Source organism: Macrobrachium rosenbergii, chromosome 13 (assembly GCF_040412425.1).
Source record: "Macrobrachium rosenbergii isolate ZJJX-2024 chromosome 13, ASM4041242v1, whole genome shotgun sequence".
Lineage (NCBI taxonomy): Eukaryota > Metazoa > Arthropoda > Malacostraca > Decapoda > Palaemonidae > Macrobrachium > Macrobrachium rosenbergii.
The window spans coordinates 37,535,410-37,561,308 of NC_089753.1; the positions used below are offsets into that span (position 1 = coordinate 37,535,410).

Below are 25,899 nucleotides of genomic sequence, written 5' to 3' on the forward strand. Positions count from 1 at the left end.
CATTGTACCAATGGAATCTATTAAATACAAAACTTATATTTTTAAAAGTGACTAATGGTTGAAAGATTCACAGTTTAATATATATATATATATATATATATACCATATACGTACATACATACGTATGCATGTTTGTGTGAGGATATCTAAAGCATCTAAAAAGGCACAACATACTGTCTTATAACAAAGTAACTACTGTAATGGTAAAAAGAATCTATGAATAAGAAAAGCACTAACTTATTCAACCGGATTGAAAGTAAAACTAAGATGGTTTTACTACTTTTCTAATAACACTACAAAAACTGTATATACTACAAATTAAAGCTGCAAGAAAGAAGTTTTACATTTAGATACAAGGAAGCTACAGGTTGAAGATAAATATGTACAACGTGAATTAAATTTCTAATTTCACTTATTTTATGGTACTAGCTAACCTGAACTACGGGCAAGTATGTAGTCTAAAATTCTGAGAAGGTATAAAAGAAAAACTCGAAATTCATGTAAAGCATAACATTTTCTTATACATTATATACAAGACAGTGAATGAAATCTGTCAAACCAACCTCAAAAGCTTAGTAATTGTTGAGGTAAGATAAAATATTTGTACAGTAATGCAGACCTATAAAAAAGTAATCCACCCCAAATAGAAAGCACTTACCACAAGGAACTCTTCTTTATCAACTCTTTGGTTTCCATCAGTGTCGAACATGTTGAAAGCTATGCGGAACCCAGTCTGTGGCTCTGTGAACGGCAAACTCATTAAATACACTATTAATACAAAGATTTTATTAATTAGAATAAGATAACTTGCTGCAATTTAAGATACATAGAGAACAAACTGAATTACATATTGTTATATTAAAGTGCCCCTCCTAAGGAGCCATTTATTATTTTTAAAAGAATGTGAAATACAGTATATAATTGATTCACATTCCTTAAATTTTTCATTGTAGTTTACTTTATCAGTATGAAGAATCTTCACTTAATTCTTGCAACATCTTGCACATTATCTAATTTTAAGTTGATAACATCCTCTGCACTATTTTGGCACAATTTAGCATACCTATCACATAAAAGCATATGTTAAAATTAAAAAATACTGTACAATACTTTTATTAGTATTTGTACTTATCTTCAAAGCTTACAGGTTAACCTTATTTACTGTACTTTCAAAACATCCAACACCCAAAAATGTAATTCAACCAATTTCTTATTTATTTAAATTGCATTAAGCATTTAAAATCTCAAACAAGTTAAATAAATGGTTGAATACTTACTTGTGAGAATTGACAGCAAGAAGAGATATTCAGTATATGATATAATACCTGACAGGATGAAAAGGAAAATTAAATTTAAATTAACATTCACAACTGAACTGTTCAATTTCCATCTTTAAAATTTAAAAATAACTTCTGGTATTATATCAGAGTCTAGAAACAGGACTTGGTGGTTTCATTAACCTAAAAAACATTTCATACCTTAACCAGCTGAATTTATAAAATAATGATACAAAATATAGACATTTTATTCATTACAATGAAACTCTACAACACACACTTTAATCTGAAGCATTTAACATAATACTGCTAACTCACCTTTGTCAAAAATTGTGCGGAACATGTCTGGTGAGCCTTTGGACAGAGATGGTGTTTCTTGATGAAAACGGTCTAGGTCTTTATCCCACAAGGTTCTGCGTTTCAACCGAGCTATAATAATCAACAACGATCAGTTGTGTCATTTGATATTATCAATAGGAAAATGCTTTGGTAACTAGTTCTGAACAGAGAGAAAAGAAAGGTTTGCAAATATGAAATCAATAAACCTCTATTTACAACCATTTGAAAAATTAACATAATGAATATTTATAATGTTTCCTTAAATATCTATCTATCTATCTCAAGTAAAAATCTACTGCATATCTCTTAAGGAAGCTACATATTCCACATTTTAGTGAAGGCAAGTGTCCCTTGTTCGTTACATTTGCCATTCACGAGCAGAGTGACAGTTCCCCTATGTTCTATGTGCAAAAACTGGTAAAAATAGCTTTATACTATACATAATCAGAAATAATAAGGTATAATAATTTATTGGATATCAGCTGGGACATGAACTGTAAATAACACTGTTTTTAGTTAATATTTAAGTTCAGCTAATATGTCTAATAGGTATTTGGTTCACAGCTTATTTCAGCTTGTCAGTGTGATCTTTATCTGCTATTTTTCATTTCTGAACATGCCGGAATAAATTTAAGCTACTTAGCAGTAAAATGTCATTAAGAGTATCCTAGCATGAAAGCTAACTTTATCTAGACCTACCAAGGATAATTATTGTTGAAGATCAAACTTTCTCACCAACAAAGTGGATAAGTAAATTTAAGGATACACGTTGTGTATTACATAGGACAAGTAAAAAATGCGCCGAAGTTTCTTCGGCGCAATTGAGTTTTCTGTCATATGAGCTCAGCCTGTGAAACTTTAACCATGGCCCAGTGGTGGCCTATCCTACAGCGTTGCCAGAAGCATGATTATGGCTAACTTTAACCTTAAATAAAATAAAATAAAAATTACTGAGGCTAGAGGTTCTGCAATTTGGTATGTTTGATGATTGGAGGGTGGATGATCAACATACCAATTTGCAGCCCTCTAGCTTCAATAGTTTTTAAGATCTGAGGGCAGACAGAAAAAACTGCAGACAGAATAAAGTGTGGACAGACAGACAAAGCTGGCACAATAGTTTAAATTTACAGACAACTAAAAAGCCATCAAATATATTGTATCAATAAAATTTACCAACAATTATAATCATAATTATGAAAAAGGCTTCAAAATACCATAAATCTTCAATGAGGAAATCAAATTCACACAACTACTTGTAATGAATTGTTGATGTCTAGGTTGAAAATAACCACATTTTTTCTGGCTGACATCAGGTTCCGCATCTGAGATTATTTTGTACAAAATTTAACCATTTTAGTTGAACAGTACACTTGAATGATTCCCCGCTTTATCATTTTTAACAGATTCTTGTAATATTTTAAAGTACAGAAATCTGGATCTTATTTCTCCAGTAATAATATTAATGTATGCTATTTTGCCTGCATGCAATTAATTGCTGACAAACTCATTCTTTGACGTTTGAATAGCTAATAAGTGGTACAAAGCCAACATTGTATCTACTATCCCACACATATTATAATAATAATAATAATAATAATAATAATAATAATAATAATAATAATATAATAATAATAATAATAATAATAATAATAATAATAATAATAATAATAATAATAATAATAATTCAACGATCTGCCATGAACCTCTGAAAATAAAACTATGCTTACGTCTAGGTTCAGAATCTGTAACTGATTCGATGAAGTCTTGAGGAGTCATGTAGAGCTGTCCCTGATACTCAACAGACGCAAACTTGATAAAACGACGCTCACGATGATTGAGCTTTAGTCCCCGTAGAGACTGATCTTCCATCTGCAAATGAGAGAAAAGTCTACATAAAACAACAGAAACAAGTAACTGTAGCTGAAACAGAATGCTTTCGTAACTTAACTGAACACCTAAAACAATCTAACAGACAGGCTTCAAGAAGGACACAAATCATCCTATTTACCAGAAAGTATATTCATAAGAGATGAAGTAAACTATTTATTTAGCCAAGGGGATAAAAGTAGCTAGAAACAAATGCAGCATATTAAAACATATTAAAAGTCTAACAGTGTTGAGAAAGAGAGCATTACATATTTAACACTGTTGAGACAGACTGTAACACATTTAGCACTGTTGAGCGAGAATGTTAAATGTTTAATATTGATGAAAGAAAGGGGTTGTTACCACTTAACACCCTGACTGGGAGATTGTTACACGTTTCACAGAGAGAGAGAGAGAGAGAGAGAGAGAGAGAGAGAGAGAGAGAGAGAGAGAGAGAGAGAGAGAGAGAGAGAGAGAGAGAGAGAGATTGCTAAATGATTTATATTGTTCAGAGATAGATTGTTATATGTTTAACATTGCTTTGACAGAAAACTTGAACTTAAAGATTGCTGAGAGAGAGAGAGAGAGAGAGAGAAATTACCACTCGGTTAATGCAGCTGAGAAAGCAATAAAGTGAGACTGATGCACACATAACACTGTTGAGACAGACTGTTACACGTTTAACACTGCTGAGAGAGAGAGAGAGAGAGAGAGAGAGAGAGAGAGAGAGAGAGAGAGAGAGAGAGAGAGAGAGAGAGAGAAAGCAGTGCACACTGAACAGTGATAAGTGAGAAATTAACATATTTAACACTGAGAGAAACTGTTATATCTGAGAGAGAGAGAGAGAGAGAGAGAGAGAGAGAGAGAGAGAGAGAGAGAGAGAGAGAGAGAGAGAGAGAGATATTTAACACTGTTGTAAGAGAAAATGTTAACTGTTAAGTGCTATTGTGTGTGTGTGTGTGTGTGTGTGTGTGTGTGTGTGTGTGTGTGTGTGTGTGTGTGAGAGAGAGAGAGAGAGAGAGAGAGAGAGAGAGAGAGAGAGAGAGAGAGAGAGAGAGAGAAACTTATGTATTTAATATTGCAGTAAGCAAAAATGTTAATTATTAACCACGAGAGAGAGAGAGAGAGAGAGAGAGAGAGAGAGAGAGAGAGAGAGAGAGAGAGAGAGAGAGAGAGAGAGAGAGAGAAAGCAGTGCACACTGAACAGTGATAAGTGAGAAATTAACATATTTAACATTGAGAGAAAGACTGTTATATTTGAGAGAGAGAGATTTAGCACTGTTGTAAGAGAAAATGTTAACTTAAGTGCTATTGTGTGTGTGTGTGTGTGTGTGTGTGTGTGTGTGTGTGTGTGTGTGTGTGTGTGAGAGAGAGAGAGAGAGAGAGAGAGAGAGAGAGAGAGAGAGAGAGAGAGAGAGAGAAACTTATGTATTTAATATTGCAGTAAGCGAAAATGTTAATTATTAACAACGAGAGAGAGAGAGAGAGAGAGAGAGAGAGAGAGAGAGAGAGAGAGAGAGAGAAAGCAGTGGACACTGAACAGTGATAAGTGAGAAATTAACATATTTAACATTGAGAGAAAGACTGTTATATTTGAGAGAGAGAGAGAGAGAGAGAGAGAGAGAGAGAGAGAGAGAGAGAGAGAGAGAGAGAGAGATTTAACACTGTTGTAAGAGAAAATGTTAACTGTTAAGTGCTATTGTGTGTGTGTGAATGATTAAAAAGGCTTACCAATGAAGCCACCTTGCTATTGCCACTCTCAAAGACAAGGGTTTGTCTTTGTTCCGCTGGTGACACGAGATTCTTAATTTTGAAAAGCTGGATTTCACTGCGTCAAAAGAAAGCTGTGGATTGTTTCTTTCAAGAACCAAACCATCTTTCTCTTTCAATATATTTTTTTTTACTAAAGCACACACAAAGGCATGTGAAAATGGCCCCATATACACACCCACGTTCATTCATAAGACTCAATGAGCTGTACTATTATAATAAAACGTACGAGTCCATTCATAAGCGTCAATGCAAAGGAACGCAGAATACACGCGTTTCACCCACACTTTTCCTTTCAAGAAATGACACGTCTTCCATTGATACTGCAGTCGTGTCATTTCCATTCACAATAAGACCTACACAATAGAATATCCAGCTTCTATAGAGAAAATTTACACGCCTACAGCTACTGATCTAACCAAACGCATTTTGTTTAGGACATCACTTGAAGAAAGAACGTCAACACGGGATTCACTTCCAAAAGAAGTAGTGAATTTGTCAACCTGATCAGAATTAAACTTTTCTATTTACAATTTGTTAATACAGGTGCAAAGCACTTACGGGAATAGGTGTAAGTTTTTCCAAATTCAGTCGATACCGCTGAAAACCAAGACACTATCCCTCTAGTGTTATCCCCCTCTAAAAGTGGGAAATGGCGAATGGTAAAATAATAATAATAATAATAATAATAATAATAATAATAATAATAATATAATAATAATAATAAACTTCTACAAGTCAGTCCCAATGAAAACATGCATCTAAAAGTAAGGCCAACAAGTGAAAAGTGACTAATGAACAAATGTCAACTGTATACCATTACTTATCAGTTGTTTATTTATTCAGTAAAATACCTATAAAACGATAGTCTCTCATCTCTACTGAATAATTGTGTTAACTTCTTCCCTTGGTTAACATACTAACAAACCCATCACAATTTTTTTAAACTCAATTCTTATTGTCGTTTCCCAATATATAAGATCTTCCCCCGTTGAACACTTCCTTTTTCACAGCAGAAAATGTTCCAGCCATTGAACGAAATCAATTTAATCACAAAGTTGGGTAGCCATAAGTTAAACGGAGAGCAATGGATGGAAAAAAACATTTACAACACAGTAGACCACAGAGATATAATAAAGAATGCGAGGAAAATTAATAATACCACTTAGTGAACCATAGAGACAATGAGAGGACAAAAAATACGGAATAAAAGCAATTTTGAGATGTGAAAGAAAACCAAGAATGCCGCAAAAACAAATATATAGAACGCCACAAAAACAAATATATCAAGTCCAAGCCAAGCTCAAGGAGCTACTCGGTATTCGTTTACTAAAAGGGTCACCAATGCCCTGTTACTTCTTAAATCGACCCTATGAACACGTACAGAGTACGAGAGATTCGAGCTATCTTTAGAAAAGCCAGTATTCCCCTGGGAAAATATATGACAACTGTAAAGTTAATATCATTAGTATGACGTACATGAAATTACAAGCATCAATTCCCTGATTAAAATACGGTAATTATAAAGTTATGTCAACACAAGGACCAATGACGTCACAACTCATGGACGAGAATATTTAATGTTAGCCAGGAGAGAGAGAGAGAGAGAGAGAGAGAGAGAGAGAGAGAGAGAGAGAGAGAGAGAGAGCGAGAGAGAGAGAGAGAGAGAGAGAGAGAAATGGTAAACAGCAGCAAAAATCTAGCAGTACATTAAGAAAAAATTAACCAATCCAATAACATTTACAAAATCAAAGCTTCTGCCTCAATCACAATCCTAAATTGATAAATGGATTAACTGTCAGTCATCTAAACCACTATAAGAAAACAAATAAACAAAACAACTCGCAACCATAAAAACAACAGTTCAGGCAATGAAGCTCCTACATATATATACTATAACGCGCCTCTGCCAAGGCTAAAAGGGAAGAACGATGCCAAATCACACCACAGTATAGTCGACTGTTGTTAGATTTACCCAGCCTAAATCTTTAATGTCAACGCCGCTACTATGAAAGCCTTGTATATTTTAAAAACTTACAAAACTATTATTCGGTACCACTACTATAATGCCTCTTGTATCAGAAAACCTTACAAAACTATTATTCAGTACCGATACTACTAATACTTTTTATATCATAAAAACTTTTATAAAAAACTATTATTATGCAAATATTCAATTTGATCTTCAAAGATTTCAAGTCTGCTAGCTGAAATAAACAAGCACAGGAAAAACTGTACTGCACAAGTCAGCATGACTTCTGCGCGTCGGCTTCCGGAAAAAATAGTTATCTTAATACAAACATAAAAAAAATGAATGTATCACCCCCGTCGGGTACTAGCGCTCATGGTGTGCAAGCAATTCGGTGGGTGGGACACCCCAGGATCACATACACCTAATTGAGATCTTCGGTAAAAGCATTTCAATTTCAGCAACAAACTGACTGACACTGAATTCCTACGACGCCAAACAAAGGGCAGAAAATAAAACATCTTCTGGCTCAATAATAACAAATGGGTCACCATGCGGCATCATAGACGCAGACTTAATTATTTCATTCATTCAAAATTTATCCCAACGTAGAATATAAAATGCAAATGGCGTGTGACTACATCAGAGAATAGCACATGATCGACAACTATAACCACAGTGAATGTTGGTTTTGCTCGGTGGGATTATCGCTCAGCGATGATCGTTCATGGATTAACGATGACCGTCAAACGGTTTTTAGAGCACTAATTTGCCTGTTTTTTTTAATTTGGCTGTTTTGCTTTGAACGACTGACGGTCAATCGTTCAAAGCACAACAGCCCAATTAAAAAACAAGCACTTTAGTGCTCTAAAAATCATTTGACGATCATCGTTAATCCATGAACGATCATCGCTGAGCGATAATCGCACCGAGCAAAACCTACCTTCAACAAGGAAAAGAAAGAAAAAAGAAGACAGGAAGATGGAGACTAAACACTGTATAGTTGCAATGAAAAGCTGGTAAATTACGATAACATTCGGCGACCAATACCTTACCGAAAAAGAAGCTTATATTACACACCATTAAAGATTAGGAAGACTACAACTCATATAAGCACTGCGAACACTTTGAATGGACTGTATATCCAGAACAACCTCAATCACATCAAAACTTTTTTCCGAGAAAGAGACCGACGGCGTGGGCAACTTCATGACCTTATATAGCCAAGACCTATAAAATACAGAAAATGGAGTCTGAACACCGTAGGAATTCAAACATCCGTCTCTTCAAAGAAGGAAGATTATAAGATTTTAAAAGAAAATTCCAAAGCATGGCGGATGAAGAGAAACAACACACGGATACAAGATGCGGTTTGAGAAGAGGTCCGTCCCTTTCATACAAATGGACAAGTCCAAGAAACTTACTAAATTTACCCAACTAATACATAAAATGCAAGGTACAAAATGTCTCGCAACATATAACTAACTCACTACAAAAGCAAATAAAATATATAAATATGAAATACCGAAGCCCCGTTTACACTGAAAGAATATACTGTACATTCATCCACAATAAGAAAAAATTAAAAAATTCAATTTCATAATAACTGAATGGAACGCCTGAATTACGATACGGGCATAAACAATGATCCTAAGTAGGGCACATAAAAGCCTTTACACTGTACTTATAGATTACACCACTGGCATCAATAGTTTCAAGAAGATAGCAAGGTGTGTGCCAAGGACGGGGAAAGACGTCTGACGTTTGAGTGTCTATGGAAGCCAAAATTGGAACACGTACAGGGATTGATAAACCAACTCTCCTTCATGGAAGTGAAGTGTGGAGGCTGAGTGCGAATGAAAGAAAAACGTTGAAGCTGCCGGGATAAATTGCAGGCGTTACACATGCGGCCTAAGACGACTTGAAATAGCGAGAAATGTGGAGATGCGTAGTGTTAAAGGGTTTGCTTTCGTGAAAAGATGGAGCGGTGTTCTCAGATGGATTGGTATGCGAAAAGAATGGAGGACGATAGGGTAGTACAGAGAGTAATTCGCAAGTGTTCCGAGGAAAGACAGGAAGACTTGGAAACAGCTGGATAGACAAAGTGGAAAATGCACTGGAGAGTCAAGACCTTAAAATTTAGAAAGTGCGAGTATGCAAGATATCAAGATAAATAGTGCAATGTGAGTGAGGGGTCGTGTGCTGCTAATGAGCCGTCTGAGGCACTTAACGTGTTAATTAAGTACGAATGTGGCAGCAGCCATCGGTTTTTTTTTTAGAGCCACCCCTTAATGACTTCATGTGAAAGCATATATGTATGTGCGTATGTATATATATATATATATATATATATATATATATAATGAAATATAAACGTACTAAATCTACGAAACAACCACACGAAGTAGTCCTTCAATTCCAATAAAACAAGGTAATGCTCCAGCCAAGTAGAGTCACCATCCTCACACCAGATGAGAGAGAGAGAGAGAGAGAGAGAGAGAGAGAGAGAGAGAGAGAGAGAGAGAGAGAGAGAGAGAGAGAGAGAGAGCTTGGAGGCCACCACCACAGGTAGTCTCAGGCCTCATATATCAAGGTGTCGACGGTGTTCCTTATTAGCGCCCGCCCTTACATTCACCCACAATGCCTCCTCCAACAACACCGCTCTTGCTGCCGCTGCTGACATCTCACTCAAAAGCGCCTTTCCTCCCCCTCCTCCTCTTCCTCCCTCCTCTTCCCAGACTCCCAAAGGAATCCAACCCTTCCCCCTCCTCTGACCAGTCCTTTCTGTATAACCAGCAACCCTAACACCTGCAACACAAAATCCAGCATCTTTCCAGCTCTCTCTCTTTCTCTCTCCGTAGGAGTTCCCCTCAACCATCCCATCACTACCTGCTGGAAACCCCTTTTGCCCTCAGAGAGAGAGAGAGAGAGAGAGAGAGAGAGAGAGAGAGAGAGAGAGAGAGAGAGAGAGAGAGAGGCGAAGATGATGAACGACAATATTCAGAGTTACTGCATATGGTTATCTCATATATTCCACGTTGTGTGTTAGGCGATGTTATCAAAGGTTGGGACCTGAATGAAGCTTATGTCGGAGTGGCCCTTGTGCACGCATTCAAGATCTGTGTGTGTGTGTAAAAGAGGAGTCTTACATGCAGCACACACACTTACAAACTCACATTGGTGGGATATTATATTCAGACCCCCGTGGGATTTTAAATTTCTCTTCTTCTGTTTTTGAAGCAATGAAAACTGAATGTTAACTTGAACAGCACTAAGAGAATTACTTGGATTAACCCTAACATTTCTAAACGTACACAGACGTTATTGTCAAACTTTTAGCGCCAGTAATCAAAACCTCAGAGTGACCAGAGATTATTCTAGTCACGCCGCATCATTACAAATGCCTCCGACAAAGACTTCAAACAGCAAGGAAGAGCAGCACATGAATGCAATGCAAGAACAGTATATACGCAGTTCCTTTCATAAAGAGCTGAATATCAAGCAAAGGAGAGTCTCTGGTGGACTAAGGAATGCTCAAATATCCTCAGAAGAAGAAGAAAAAGAAATTTACGAGTCTGGTTTGAATGGCAGCAGGTTGCAAAGACACAGGAAGACGGCAAAGTTTGCGAGTGAGTAACTTGGGATGCAACGGCCAAGACAGACAAGTCTGCACAAGGCAAATGCTCGGTCCTGTAGGAAAAAGCATAATCGATGATTCAGGGAGCACAGATATACCAGAACAATCTGCGATCATAGTACAAGAGGATGCTACGAATGGCTTATCAAACCTGGTGACCATCGTATTCGCGACTCTCAAAAATGCAATAATGGCGTGGAGCTGGACAATGTTTTCACACTCATTATCAAGGCACGCGTTTGCAGAAAGGCAGAAAGGAGAAAAAAAGACAAAAAGGCCAAGGATAAAGGATAACGAAAATAAAATGCACAAACAAGTAAAATCAAAACTGCCAGTTCCCCCTCCTCCCTTTCTTTCCAAACCAGAATGGAATATGGAGCCTGCATGTCCAGACTAGGCCCTTTCCCTCGCTAGATTAGGTCAGTCATTTGCTGTTGGCACTGGGCCCCTTATAGAAAAAAATGAAATTTGCTCACGGCTTCTATTTTTACCGATTTCTGCAATCGTCGCTCATCGGGAAACACAAATAACAAATCGGAGAAATGAACCCATAAGCACTTTCTGGATAACCCACTTCCAATGTCTGTGTGTGTGTGTGTGTGCGTGTGTAGGATAAAAGAATTTCAAGACAAACATATATATAACCTTTTAGATAAACGCGAGTGACTCCAGAAATATTTTCCATAGAAAATTAGCACTGCATATTGCGTGTTCACTCTATTTACAATTTGAGTATGAAAATACAGCTCACTGGAGTAGAAAAGTTTTCAGTTCTAGCCAGAATATGGCTCCAGCTGAAGTGGAAGAAGGTCAAATAATTTTACCGAAGTTCATGAATGCGTAACTCGAACACAGTCGGCAAGAAAGTAAAGAAGAATCCGGTAATTTAGAAGACAAACTAAAACCAAAGCTCATCACATGGATTATTCTGAACCCGTAGAAACTGAACTCATAACCTCTCGACCAAGATTGATTATGAAGCCTATAGGTTTGGATTAAGTTATTCCCCCTTGCAGACTGTCAGCAAAGATGCAATTGAGACTTTGGCCTTAAGCATTTTCCTCCAAACTATTTTTGCAATGCATTGACGAAAATCGCATTAAAAGCTTCAGAATAATGTAAAAGAGCTCTGACAACTATTTTCTTCCCTCCATACACTTCTCCAAACAGTGTTTTCCTCGGAATTCGACTCTTCTATTTATTTCCTCATCTTGCCACATACTGCTTTTATTCCCTTTACCTAATCTGCGCCACCCGAAAACACTATCTGCTGATTCTATGACCCAATCTATGAATTTTGCATGCTCCTCATATACCGCTTCACCAATGGTGCCTTAAACCTAATGTTCATACTACTTACATGCTATTCTCACTTCCCTCTTATCAAACGCATTTGTTTTTATTAGTTTACGGTTATAACCATATTTTCACACCTCACTACCCATTTAAAACATATGACTTTTGTAATTTTCACTTCAACCAGATAATGAACAGATATACCACCGGCCATTGCTTTCCCGCCACCAATTCATTATTGTGTTCTAGGTAGCAATTATCATATGCCGATTTAAATTAACGCATCGTGTTAATATAACGAGAGGTAATTAACTTGTCATCGTCAATTATTGTGTACTTTGTTCGTAATTTTAATCCTATACAATCAATAAATGGTGTCTTCTGAGTTAATCTTTTTACGTTCCAGATACCACGGATCCATCTTTGATAAGTTAGGAATCGAAGTCTTTCAGGTGAGCGCTGAAACTTCTTAATCCTTATTTTGTGTCTGCCCGTTGTCATTAAGGTCACTTTGAAAGGTAAAAAAATATTTCTTGAAACCTCCTCAATCCTTACGGAAAAGCAATCTCAACGTTGGCCTTAGCCTCTGACGATTAACGTAAAAAAACAGTGCTAAAAATTCAGAGCTGCTATATTATTTGATGAATTTTGCATTTTCGATAACAATAATAATAATAATAATAATAATAATAATAATAATAATAATAATGCTAAGAGATTCACAATTTCGTGAAAAACAATGTGTAATAAAAATCCACAATAATATAGTAAACATATTACTATGTACATTAAACAAAGACTTTCGAATACTTGAACGGTGTTCCTCATCAGTGCTAACGTCAAAATAATAATAATAATAATAATAATAATAATAATAATAATAATAATAATAATAATTTCTAAACTCGCATCGGGATAGTGCCCAAGATTCTGGCGTGAATGGAAACGACGTTGCCAACTGACCCACAAAGGTCGCCGTGGGTCAGTTGGTCCCGATGCGAGGCATAAATTTATTTCTATCGCACATGGAATAATGCAATGATTTCCATGATCGCAAAAATGACCAAATGTTAACATAATACCCTAAATATTGATCCACGTAAATCTAAAAAGGAAAAGGATGATTTACTATTTTTTGTCAATTTATACATTAGACATTAAATAATCGTTTGGTTTGGATTTAGTGTACGATTTCAAGAGACCCAGCAGGAAGCTCATAAAATTAATTTTCCAATAGCAATTAAGAAATAACAGACCAACCTTTGTCGATACTGAGGAACTAGAGAAACTTCCATCCAAGCTGAAGAAGCAAAATGCATTTTTTATAAATAAAAAATTAAATAATACTCCACGATTAAAGGAGGAGAAACTAAAATATTCCCTCAATAAAACAACAGATTTCTTTCCAAGTTGGGTCTATATTTTGATTTACTTTTTTAAGAACAAATGTATAATTTAATCTACTTTTTTAAGAGCAAATGTCCTTTCTAGCACCGGCCAGGACGAAGAAAAAATAGGATGAGGAAGAATAAAGACTGGGACAGATCGGCAGAGGTAAAAGGTTATAAATTAGGAAAACCAAAAGCAACGAGAGAATTCCAAAGCTACACTCCATTACACAAGTAAAGTACACCAAGGACCAATGCTGTGATTACAGAAAATACGGAAAGGGAACACTTAATTTAAGCCGACAATGTAGAGCAAATACGCCATCACGCGTTCTTCCAAAAAACGGGCAGGAAGAGGAACAATCTTAAAAGCGCTTCCTAACTTAAAAGAAAAATAGCCTGCTGTACTTCCCTAATACACTGGAATACTAAAACTGCTTCTTTCTTCAACAGCGTTAAAAAGTGATTCTTCCAACTACAAAATTTCTTGAGCCATGAACAAACCATTACCGCCAAGGATCTTCACTAAATTTTTTTTTTAATACGTATGGTAGCAACATTTTTCATTTCGTATATTGTCGTCTTTCAAAGCTGAAATTCATTAGCAAGGCTGAAACTCTAAAGTCCTCGAAAATGCAAATTTTTTTATGTACACATGCTTAAATAATGAACTTCAAAATAAAAAGATGTGATTTCTCACGAAAACCACTGTCGCAAAGTCTTTACTGAGAGGAAATATTTAACAAAATCTTTCAAAAAGAATTATCGGCCTTGCAGGCCACATTCTATGACCATTTTTCAAAGACCAAAGCGTTACTGTAAACATACACTGGTGGATGTAACAAAAACAAGACTCTAAGGCAAGTCTACTAAAAAGAGAAAATCCTTCGACACAACAGCTCTCCAGTTATCAAGCTACATCTTTATGTTCTCTAATTAAAAGACAGCACCACTGGGCTCATAAATACCCAGATCAATTTTGAATTTTCATTTTTACTGCTCCCGATGACGACATACAACAACAAAGCGCAGATTTTGACCGTCCAGACCCGACTTCGACCTCCGGGGGAAGGGAAGAGAGAGAGAGAGAGAGAGAGAGAGAGAGAGAGAGAGAGAGAGAGAGAGAGAGAGAGAGAGAGAGAGAGAGATAGAGAGAGAGAGGGGGGGAGGGTTTAATGTGCTAAACTCCAAAGTGCATGGGTTTACATCTCTTCCCTTTTTCCAGAACAAAGGCAAACTGGACTGGAAACTAAATGCCCTTTTCCAAACTAAACCCGATGAAAACAAGAAGAAAGAAAAAAAAATGAATAAAGGTTTCCAACATGATGAAAAAATATAGTACAAGTTCGATTCAAGTGACAAATGAGCTAGTAAGATTTTGTGCATACACTGTATATGTGTAAATAAATATCCACTGTATAATTATGATGAAAATGTCCCATAGCATCGCGCGAATCTACAACGCTAGCACAAGTTCTGCGAGTCGCAATTTGAAATCTCTAAACGTCGACTGTTGGCCCGACAACCTGGCCATTATCGTAATCACTGTTATACGTCAGGGCTGAAAACGAGAGAGAGAGAGAGAGAGAGAGAGAGAGAGAGAGAGAGAGAGAGAGAGAGAGAGAGAGAGGCCCAAAATGCCCAGCCAAGGACGGACAAGGACGTAGCACGGACACACGGCACTCCACACCATAAAAGGATCACGAGCTGTTCCGGGTACCCCGATGGGGACCAGATCCAGAGGTCTTTTTGGAAGTGCGATGGAGAGATAACGGTGGAAGCATGCATATTACCGCCTCCCTACCTAACTTGCCAAATATTTAAAGCTCTTCTCTCTCTCTGCATTCTTGGGCCTCTCCTCCCCGCCTCTCAAACCTACCCGAAAACCTCCTCATACTCTACTTTTGCCATTAGAAATTGGGCGGATTTATCACTGATCCCTTCGTAACGGTTTCTGGCTCCTAAAAGAAGTAACGAGAAAATTGGAACTAAAATAAACAACCTGAAAAGAAACTCACTTCATGGAGGCAAAATGCCATGTATCTCACTTTAAGAATGTTATGCTTCTACAGAACAGAATGGTGAACTACCATAAGTATTACTAATACCGATAAAAAAAAACACGCATGAACCTAAAACAAGTGGGTTGATGTCGCACATGAAAACTACTGAGGCTACAGGGCTGCAAATTGATATGGTGATCATCCACCCTCCAATCATCAACATAACACGTCCCCTTACTATCCCAATTCAAACGTACTTTAATCATTTTTTCTCTTTTATAATTAAGGTCTTCCGGCTGGAACATCACAGTATTTTGAATTAAATTGATGTGAATGAATGAATATAGAATTGAGGCAAAAGGCCAAGCACTAGGACCTATGAGGTCATTCAGCGCTGAAACAGAAACTGACAGTAAAAGGTTCGAGAGGTGTAACAGGAGGAAAACATTGCAGTTGCACTATGAATCAATTGTTAGAAGGTGGAAAGTAAGATAGAAGAAAGAGAATATGAAAAGAGGTACAGTAAAAGGAATGAAAGGGGTTGCAGCTGGGGGCCTACAGTGCACCGCATGAGGTGCACTGACGGCACTACCCGACTACGGGGCATCACAAGTATTTTGGGCGGATGGATATATATATTAATTAATGGCGAATCTAATGTACGTGGGACATGACCCTTCAGTGCCGATCTCTGCCCAAGAGGTTAGTTAGTTATAAATGATTTGTTTAACCAGACCTCTGCCCAAGAGGAATGCTATGGGTTAAGTAAATCTGATGAAAAATACAAAAGCACCTCATACTTCCTGGTTATTAGCGCTATCAAGACAAAATGGCTGGAAAACAAATAAAAATGTAAAAACACATTTACCATAGCACGGACGAAATTAACCAATCTTTCTATATCCGTAAACACTATGCTTCAAACGCCCTTAAAAAGTAAACAAGGTCGATGATTTAGTAACCTCAAATATTATTCTGGTTAAGAAATATAGCAGCCTTAATATATAAAGCACGGGTGGTAATACAAAGGTTTTCGACAACCACTGAAGACAGCCTTGCTGAAAGGATTGAGAGAGATTTCATGGCTGATTTCAACTTGCCAGGTGACAGGCGAACTCACGGAACAGACTACAACAAAATTTCGATGCTCACTTTAAATAACTACAAATAATTGATAAAAGACAGACCCGTGAAATATGGAAGACACAAGATTAACTTCCTTGACGCCAACTCCTTAAATCAATGGTATTTCAATGTTCCGAATATAATGCACTTCAACTGACGATGACAAGAATGTTACTAGTCAATGTGTTACCATTATGCCTTCATTTAAGTGATATATAACTTCTACAAAAAACATATTTATGGCTGCACTGGTGAGAAGAGCAATAGATAGAGGTAGCCTATATTGGAACATTATCTGATTCAAGTGAAAATCAAAATACACTTGTTGGTTTTCTGTAAAAGAAAATCATTGTGCCGGGTTTGTCTGTCCGACTGCACTTCATTCTATCCGCCCTCAGACCTTAAAAACTACTGAGGGCTGCCAATTGATATATTGATCATCCACCTACCAGTCATCAAACATACCAAATTGCAGCCCTCTGGCCTCAATAGTTTTTATTGTATTTAAGTTAAAGTTAGCGATAATCGTGCTTCTGGCAATTATACAGAATAGGCCACCATCAGGCCGTGGTTAAAGTTTTATGGGACGCAACTCATACAACATTATACCGAGACCACCGAAAGATAGATCTGTTTTCGGTGGCCTTGATTATACGCTGTAGCGGCTGTACAGAAAACTCGATTGCGCCGAAGAAACTTCGGCGCATTTTTTACTTCTTTTAGTTGGAGAGGGAAAAGTGACAGTACATAAGGAGAATGAATAAATGCATGGCTAGGGTTAAGACACCAAAGTAGTACGCAAAAAGGACGTTCGTTGAAAAGTGTACAACACAGAAGTGTTGGAGGAAGGATGAGACGGGGTCATAGAATACAGAGGCAAAGTTAGTGGTTGCTGGAGAGCAGGAAAAAGAAATAAACGTAGCAGAAGGTATACGAGAGGGTGGATTTTCTATTAAAGGAGAGAGTGAAAAATAAGAGCAACAATGATAATACAGTAGCAAATTTTTAGGGGAAAAAGAAGTTCTCTGTTGAAGTAAACACTAACAACAATGTTCATGGAAAAATGAATCTTCGAATAAAGGCTGCACACAGAGACAAGTTGTCTGAGGGGAATGCAGGCCTGAGTCGATCGATGAAAAAAGTGTTTTGATGATTTGTTGAATGTGGAGAATAAAAGAAGTGGAGCTCTAAGTGATTCAAACATCGAAGAGGTTAACGGGGGAGGCCGTGAATGAGGTACAGTCTCGTTTTATAACAACACTGTTGACAATCCATCTAAGAAGGACTGATGAGTCGAATTCTAGGGTAAAAAAATACTATACACGAAAATACAAAAGAAGGGAAAAGTCGGAAGATCTCTTTAGCGCTGCTCTGGCTCCATGAAAAATAATGTACATCAACGCAAAATAATGAATAAGATGAAAATGTCAAGAATTCAGGTCTTTAGAGACAGGGTCAAAAGGGGACTGTGGTGTTGGTCTACAGTTCCACAGAAACTAGGGTTGGGTAGATACTCAAATACTTCACTGAAGTACATAAAATGAGGCCATTCTTCCAGAAGATAATCGAACACACTCAAAAACTTCACACAAAAAATCAACTTAAAGAAGGAATACCCTTCTGGAAGAACACCCCCTTCAGATGGTCCATGCCCTTCAGTTATGCCATCAAGAGCCAGCCATCCAGCAGCAAGTTCCAGTCATCACTAAGACAGATAATCAGGATGGCAAGAGCATACATTCAACTTCCAAGATATTCAGCCTATCAGCCAGTGTTATTAAGATCACTAATTGAGGTGGGTAGGCAGAGATTTACCAGCAGCCATGAAACTCTGCCTTTCCCGACGGATTGCTCTTGGAACAAGATCCCGTGCCAGCACAAGGCAGGCTTCATTTAAAATAGCACCAGCCTCTTGTAAACATCCTCTCAGAAAAGCAGTCACCACCCTAAAGACTCTTGGGAGGAGGCGAAAAACTCTGAGTTCAAGTGAAGTCAGCAATTGCTACATACTGTTACTTTAACAAAAATAAACAAGACAACATCCATCATCGCAAATATTTCTACCCCGAGCTACACCAGGTATACCAGTATTATTACCAGTAACACCAGCCATACGAATATATGACTAAATAAATTATTCAACTTACACCATCTCCAATAACTATACATAATATATATATATATATATATATATATATATATATATATATATATATATATATATATATATATATATATATATATATATATATATATATATATATATATATATATATACATATATACACACACAGTATATATATATATATATATATATATATATATATATATATATATATATATATACACGTATATATATTATATGTTTGTGTGTATTTCTTTTTTTAACGTTAGTATTCAAATATTAAAAAAGCAGGGGACTAAAATAAGTTAATATATACCTGTGAAAACGTTCATTCAAAGTTACCTCATGACAAGTCAAGTTAAAATAAGTAAATCAAAGAAAAAAAAACATTGCAAAGACCACCATTTATGGCAGAATAACCAGCATGAACTAACTCCATACGAAATCGTATTAAATGCAAAAATCTTCTTATTAATTAAACGCAAAACCTTTACAAAGATGTGTATTCTAGACGTGCTGCGAATCAACGTGACATGAAACGTGCAATACAACAGCCAACCCATTTCATTCTCAAGCACCTGTCTTACACTGTTACAATTAATTAAGTAATTATTGGGAGTTTTCTGACGTCTCAACTACTAAGGTCATTGACGCCAACACTATCACAAGCTCACTGAATTCAGTTTGGGTTTATATATTCAAATATGCATTTATTCACATTCTGGAGGCAAAACATTAAATACAGCTGTTTAAATGAGTAGTTTTACTAACTTCTGGCTGCTTTCGTAATGTAATTATTATGTGCATTACTACTTACGTCAACGTAACCTGTTGGTAGCTAAACACCATCTCCCTTCAATTAAAGCGAAGCTACATTTTTCATTTATTCTTAATATCTTCCACTTTCTCAATCAAATTTCTTTTACTTTCTCCTGTCACATTTATCCTGAATGCCTCAACCCACTCCCCGTAGCCTCACCCCCACTGCATATAAACATGTTGATACCACAATCCTCACAGCCCTGCAGGATGGCCCAGCAGGGTGCCAGCGAGGCACTGGTGTCCCATACTGAGCCCTATGGCAACCTATTACCCCCAACGCCTTATACGTTGGCATCCCTCTCACCTACACACAAATGAGAGGTTTTGGTAAAGTGCACCGCCACAAAACACGCTCGCCTAAGAGCCTTTTCGGACGAGCTCCTCTTCCCAGCACGTCCCCGACGAATATGGAGAGAGATGCGTAATGTAGCGAGATGTCGGGAAATTCCGTGTTTCAGAGTTGCGTAAATTAAAAGCGTAAACAAGTTAAAAGAGTTAATGAGCTGGATTCTTCCTTTGAAACCACAGCAAGAGACGGGTTACCTAAAAATATCTCAAGGTAAAGAATGAAATGAAATGAAAGGAAAGCGAAATGAGATCAACAACCTTCCGACAATTCCTATACTAACGGTAATTTACCGCTTCTTTCCGAGCTGATCATCGAGTAACGCATCCGACCTTTCCAGCGATCCATCATCTCTCGCGCTCCATCCTGCTGATGAACGATCGCGCGCGTCTGCATTAATACTGCCTCGACCGGAGTTGGCTCCTTTTGTCTCTTCCCAGCAGGAGCCAATGCAAAGCCCGCGGATGATCCCCGGTTCCCATCGTCGCTTAAAAAGCCAAAAAGCCGAGATTCCAGGAAGGGAGGCGAGGCGGACTCCGCCTGATGCACACATTTGCTTTCGCAACTGCTGCCCGCCACACGAGAGATCACTATAATCTGGCGACCTTAAAAAGGTGGCCCCTGGCTATCCCCAAAAGGGATAACGAGATAATAACTCAAGTGGGTATTTCTCATATATATACCCTCTTTGGGTATGCCTCCACTACAAAGATGCTGCTAACGACGGCCCGAGTTGCCTCGTTCTCAATAAAGACATCACCGACGGACGCTACGGGCCCCGTGTGTGCGGGACCATCGCCTCTCCCGACCGACACGTCGTTAGTTGGTGTTTTCGGTTTTCAATCTCCCCAGGATGATTGTCTGCTGCCGCCGTCGTGGAACGAAGATCGTGTACGACAAATGGTGAAAGAACACATGATTATAGACAGACTACACTTTTTGCGATATGCATGACCCTGTTACTCTCAAATGAATAATATAAGAACTTGGAAACTAAAATCATTTATTTAAAAGATTCCGAAAAACAAACACTTCGACAATTCGAAAATGGAAATGAAAAAGCAGCATCTGAAAATATGTATGAACGCAACTAAAACATTAGTTTTGGTTATTTCCTATATGGATAGCAATGATTACAAAGTGCCAAATTTTCTTCTGCATTCCCAACTTAGGTTCTCAAAAGCAAATGGTTATTCTTAATTTTCATCAATTTCAATCGCTCTCTTGTCATGTACCTTCACAGATAAGCATTCTCCTCCGCCGAACCTTCCATGAAGGAAAGGCTTCTCTCGTATCACAGGGGTTTAAACCACCTAAAAGTACAATGACCAGAACTCTCCCGAATACAAAGCTGTGCCAAAAATTTCCGGCTAATATTCTAGAGGGCCACATTAAAAAGACAATCAGTACAGAATCATGACGACAGTGACTTTTTATTGGTCAGCACTCGGTGTGTGACTAATCAATTCCAGGCGACGTTTATCACATGACAAGAGAGCTGCGATTCTTCTTCATCTAAAATCAAGTATAAAATGTACCCAAGTTTATTCGGCGCAACCGAGTTTTCTGTACAGCCGCTACAGTGTATAATCAAGGCCACCGAAAACAGATCTATCTATCGGTGGTCTCGGTATAATGCTGTATGAGCAGCGGCCCATGAAACTTTAACCACGGCTCGGTGGTGGCCTATCCTATATCGGTGCCAGAAGCACGTTCGTGGCTAACTTTAACCTTAAATAAAATAAAAACTGCTGAGGATAGAGGGCTGCAATTTGCTATGTTCGATGACTGGAGGGTGGATGATCAACCTAACAATGTGTAGCCCTCTAGCCTCAGTAGTTTATAAGATCTGAGGGCGGACAGAAAAAGTGCGGACGGAGAGACAAAGCCGGCACAATAGTTTTCTTTTACAGAAAACTAAAAACCTGTAATAATCAATTTTATTTTTACTAACGGCAACAATTTTTTTTTATACATGGTCAATGGGATGAGCATCTTAATACCATTTTTCTAGGCCGGACCCATGGAAAGAAAAATGGATTATAGGAGGGAAGCGACAGACCAGCTACTTTGGGGAGAAAGATTATAAAAGGAAGCCTCCGGACAGTAAAATCCCTCGTGGATTATCGACCTACCCATTGTAAACGTGGAAACAAATGACATCATGAAACTGTAGTGCTATTTATTTCGCGGGTCAATACGTTAAGTCAGCGTCAACCTAACTAAACAAATTTATTGTGTAAGCTTTAGTGTCTGACAAAAACTTAAGAGGATAAAAAATGAAACAGGAATGAAACGCCTAGTTTTAAAAATTTTGCTAAACATTTGGAAAGATTTGATGGCCAAACTGTCAAGACTTACAATATAGGCAAAAAAAAATCTCAACATAGATAAAATAACCACCTTTTTTACCATTTCCAGAAGCGCAACGTTATCGAAATCTAAGTTACCGTATTCATAAAGTCATAAATCTCAACCTTCATGCATGAATAAAGTCTCTTCATTACTTTGGATCCATTTTACAAGTCAACCCTTTCGAATGGTTCACGGTCATGTATGGATAACATTCATAAATCCACATAACTTGGTGTTTTGAGAGTTATAGATGGGCAAAGTGGTGTCCTGGACAGGGTTGCGCGTTTGGTATGGAAAATGGGGACTCCCGTAGCTCTCTAAAGCACTAGCTGAAAAAATACTTGCACAATACAAGATGGATGTCAACCTACTGTGCAGAAAATGAGGACATTGCGACTGAATAGAGACACGACTTGTAAATCACTCATACAAGGAAAGGAAAACGATGCATCCCGAATATGACAACAAATATTTAAAAAATTGATGAAGCCACCTTGCGACACCACATGATACAATTAATCTTTGGATAAATTTCGAAAGTCGGAATATGGGATTTCTCCAAAATGATTACAAAACTGAAAACTGAGAGAGAGAGAGAGAGAGAGAGAGAGAGAGAGAGAGAGAGAGAGAGAGAGAGAGAGAGAGAGAGATTTCAGTCTAATTCCCGTATATGTCACAGAAGAACGGGGAAAGCACATAAGGAAAGAAGCAAGAAAGTCATCTTTTTCATGAGCTTTTACAGAATCGCTTCTCCAACACGCTCCCATGATGTGAGTCGATAAATTAGGAAAAAGCAATTTAAAATAGCAAATGAACAACATTGTATAACTAGGTGGGAGGAGAGGGTAGGAGATATATAAAAGGAGAGGGTCACCCATCAAGAAGAGCAAGCGCAAAATAGTTAAAATGGAGGAGTTAACTCGAGGATTTTACAGTGTCTAAGCAATAAACTTAATTTTCTAAAGAGATCTATCAACTCGAACTATGTAATTTCTCCAATACAAATCTGAAGCAACCAATACATGTAAAATAATGATAACAAAACTGGATGAGAGAAGATACCAAAGAATGAAGAGTTTCTTGGAGGCATTTACTTTCAATAGCACGAGATTCCATTTTCCCCGCCAGATCAGATTTGATAAACAAGGAAAAGGGAATGTAAGATATAATGCAATCAACAAGGCTGGAAGCGGAATGTGTGAGATATATAGACGGTTGGAACACGAGCATGAACATGAATCACTGAAGCAGACAAGAGAGGGTCACGGATATACAGAATTAAAAGGATAAGCGAGAGAACAGACGTCCAAGGGACAACATTAGAGATGGGGAAGGGGTAATAATGTGGAAAAAAAAAGGTTAAAAAAAATTGGAAATAAGCTTGCAGAGGAAAGGAGTACTGCCATAAAAACTCTGTCAACCGTTCTAAGAATATTAAGAACGATGACAAATGATTCTATGAAGAGTTATGGGATGAACTATCATCACTGAAACAGGAGAGGTCACCAGTGTATAGCAATGAATTTTGCTGTAAAGAAACCATAAGCTGATTGTAAGACTGACTGACAAATATAAACTTCAAACGATCATAAAGACATTTAAAGAATTTCTAAAAAAAACAAAAGCAATTAAAACCTTTATTTGGAAATGATAAAATACTGTACTGGCAACTGTTGTCACAATGTCCCAAGTTTTAAGATTTCCTAGCATAAAACTAAGAAAAAATTACTGTTGATGGTTAACCTGAATGTCATTATATGCTGACCAAATTACCGCACTTACATATAGCGACAAAGTAATGTCATCCATCCCCTAGAAAATTATATTAAAAATAGTTTTAAACTGGATAGTCTTTTATGAAAACAGAAATATAACAATGATATACGTACATTACTGTATCTCCAGTTACAATTAAATATTCGAAGTGATGATTTAACAAAAAAAAAAAAATTGTACTAGCTCATGACATTACCGTAAATCTTATTATCTGATCATAGGTATAAGGTACTTGATTTACAATTTTTCCCTCCATATGAAAAATTACAACTACAGTGTTTTCTTTACAAAAAAAAAAAAAAAAAAAAAAAATCCACGATAACCACCAACTGGCTAACTTGGACGCACATGCACTCAGCGTACGAGGGAAGCTTTGCAATGCTCAGAACATTGTTTACTTGAGAATTTCACAGGAGTAGAGACAATCAAGTCAGCGCTGGGTGATCATAGAGAGGATACTCTACTCAAATTTATTTCAATGCACAGACATAGTGATTGCCTTTGAACTTCAGACAACTGAATATGTTGCGAACACTAATGCATATCTAAAAATTTGAATAAACTCAGTCATTATTAAAATTATTATTGGCCAATCTGCAAATGTAGCTGGAAAAGTAGAATGCTACAAGCCCCAGGGTCCCAACAAGGAAAGCAGTCCAATACAAAGAAAAACAGAAGTAAAAATAAACTATATAAGAGGAAATGAAAAACACAAGGGTAAATCAAAATACAAAATGAGACCCATAATCCTAGGTGCAAAGAAGCATCTGCAACTCTTTTTGAACTTTGAAGTTCAAATTATTATACTACAGGGCAGGGAAAACTATTTCATAATTGGGTCACTGCTGGTGTAAACTTCAAAAACTGTGTGGGACTGAACTTCAGAAGTTTAGAAAAGAGAAACCATCATGTAGAGATAGATACTGAAGTTTTACTGTATCAGTGTTCTTCCTTAATATCAAAGGCAATAACTAACATAGTGGGAAATTCCCCAGATACTTAGTTGACCAGTTTCATGGGTACAATTTTTTGGGAATGGTATACTGTAGTACTGCAATTGGTTTTCATGGTTATTTTGCAAAATATATAATTTTACCATTTCTTTGCACTTATGAACTCATTTAGCAATTACAATCAGCCATGGCAGTAATTCATATCATATATTTGCGGTAAGGTTAAGAACCTAACCCTTACAAATAAAAAAATGTCTAATCTTATTAAAAACTAGTTATTACCTTAGGTTGTAAGGCTATGGTTATTTTAGGGAAACCAAGCCTGGTCGTGAATTACAATCAGGTACATTTACACAAGCAGCATGAGATTATAAAACAATGTTTTCATTTGCATATGAACAAAGTGTACCAACTTTCTTATCATCCCCTGCAAATTCCTATCTACAGTATATCATAATCATAACTGTCATATCTGCTCAGCCAGGTTAAATAATTTTCAGCCCTCTAGAATCAGTCTCAGAACAAAATATGGTACTCATAAAATTGAGAACACCAAAAAACAGAGAAAAAAAGTGCTGTTCGGTGCAAAATTTGTATATCATAATAAAGCCTATAACCACTCCTCTGCCACCTGAACATTCACATACAACATTTCTATCAGAGCAAAATATTTTCCTCATATATTAGCTTTGAATAATTATGACATAAAAAAAGCCAGAGCTACGTCACCTATAAAAGCCAATGAATATCATCATCGCCGTCATCACTGCCAGCATTGTCTAACACTCATGTCTGCCTGTGCTATATCTTCCACAACACTCTATTCATCTCCAGCCTCCCTTCTCATAGTTC

The 25,899-nt window shown here is 37.2% G+C and overlaps 1 protein-coding gene across 10 annotated transcripts in view; it reads right to left on the minus strand.

Annotated features, from left to right (window-relative positions):
• Positions 1 to 25,899, minus strand: part of MICU3 (Mitochondrial calcium uptake 3) — an 85,541-nt gene that overhangs the window by 55,830 nt on the left and 3,812 nt on the right. For all 10 annotated transcript variants that reach the window (XM_067115242.1, XM_067115241.1, XM_067115245.1 and 7 more), the window contains exons 2-5: positions 3,344 to 3,485; positions 1,596 to 1,706; positions 1,278 to 1,325; positions 659 to 741 (exon numbers count right to left, since the gene is read on the minus strand). In XM_067115242.1, the coding sequence (XP_066971343.1) occupies positions 659 to 741; positions 1,278 to 1,325; positions 1,596 to 1,706; positions 3,344 to 3,485 (384 nt within the window). The remainder of the gene's footprint in view (positions 1 to 658; positions 742 to 1,277; positions 1,326 to 1,595; positions 1,707 to 3,343; positions 3,486 to 25,899) is intronic.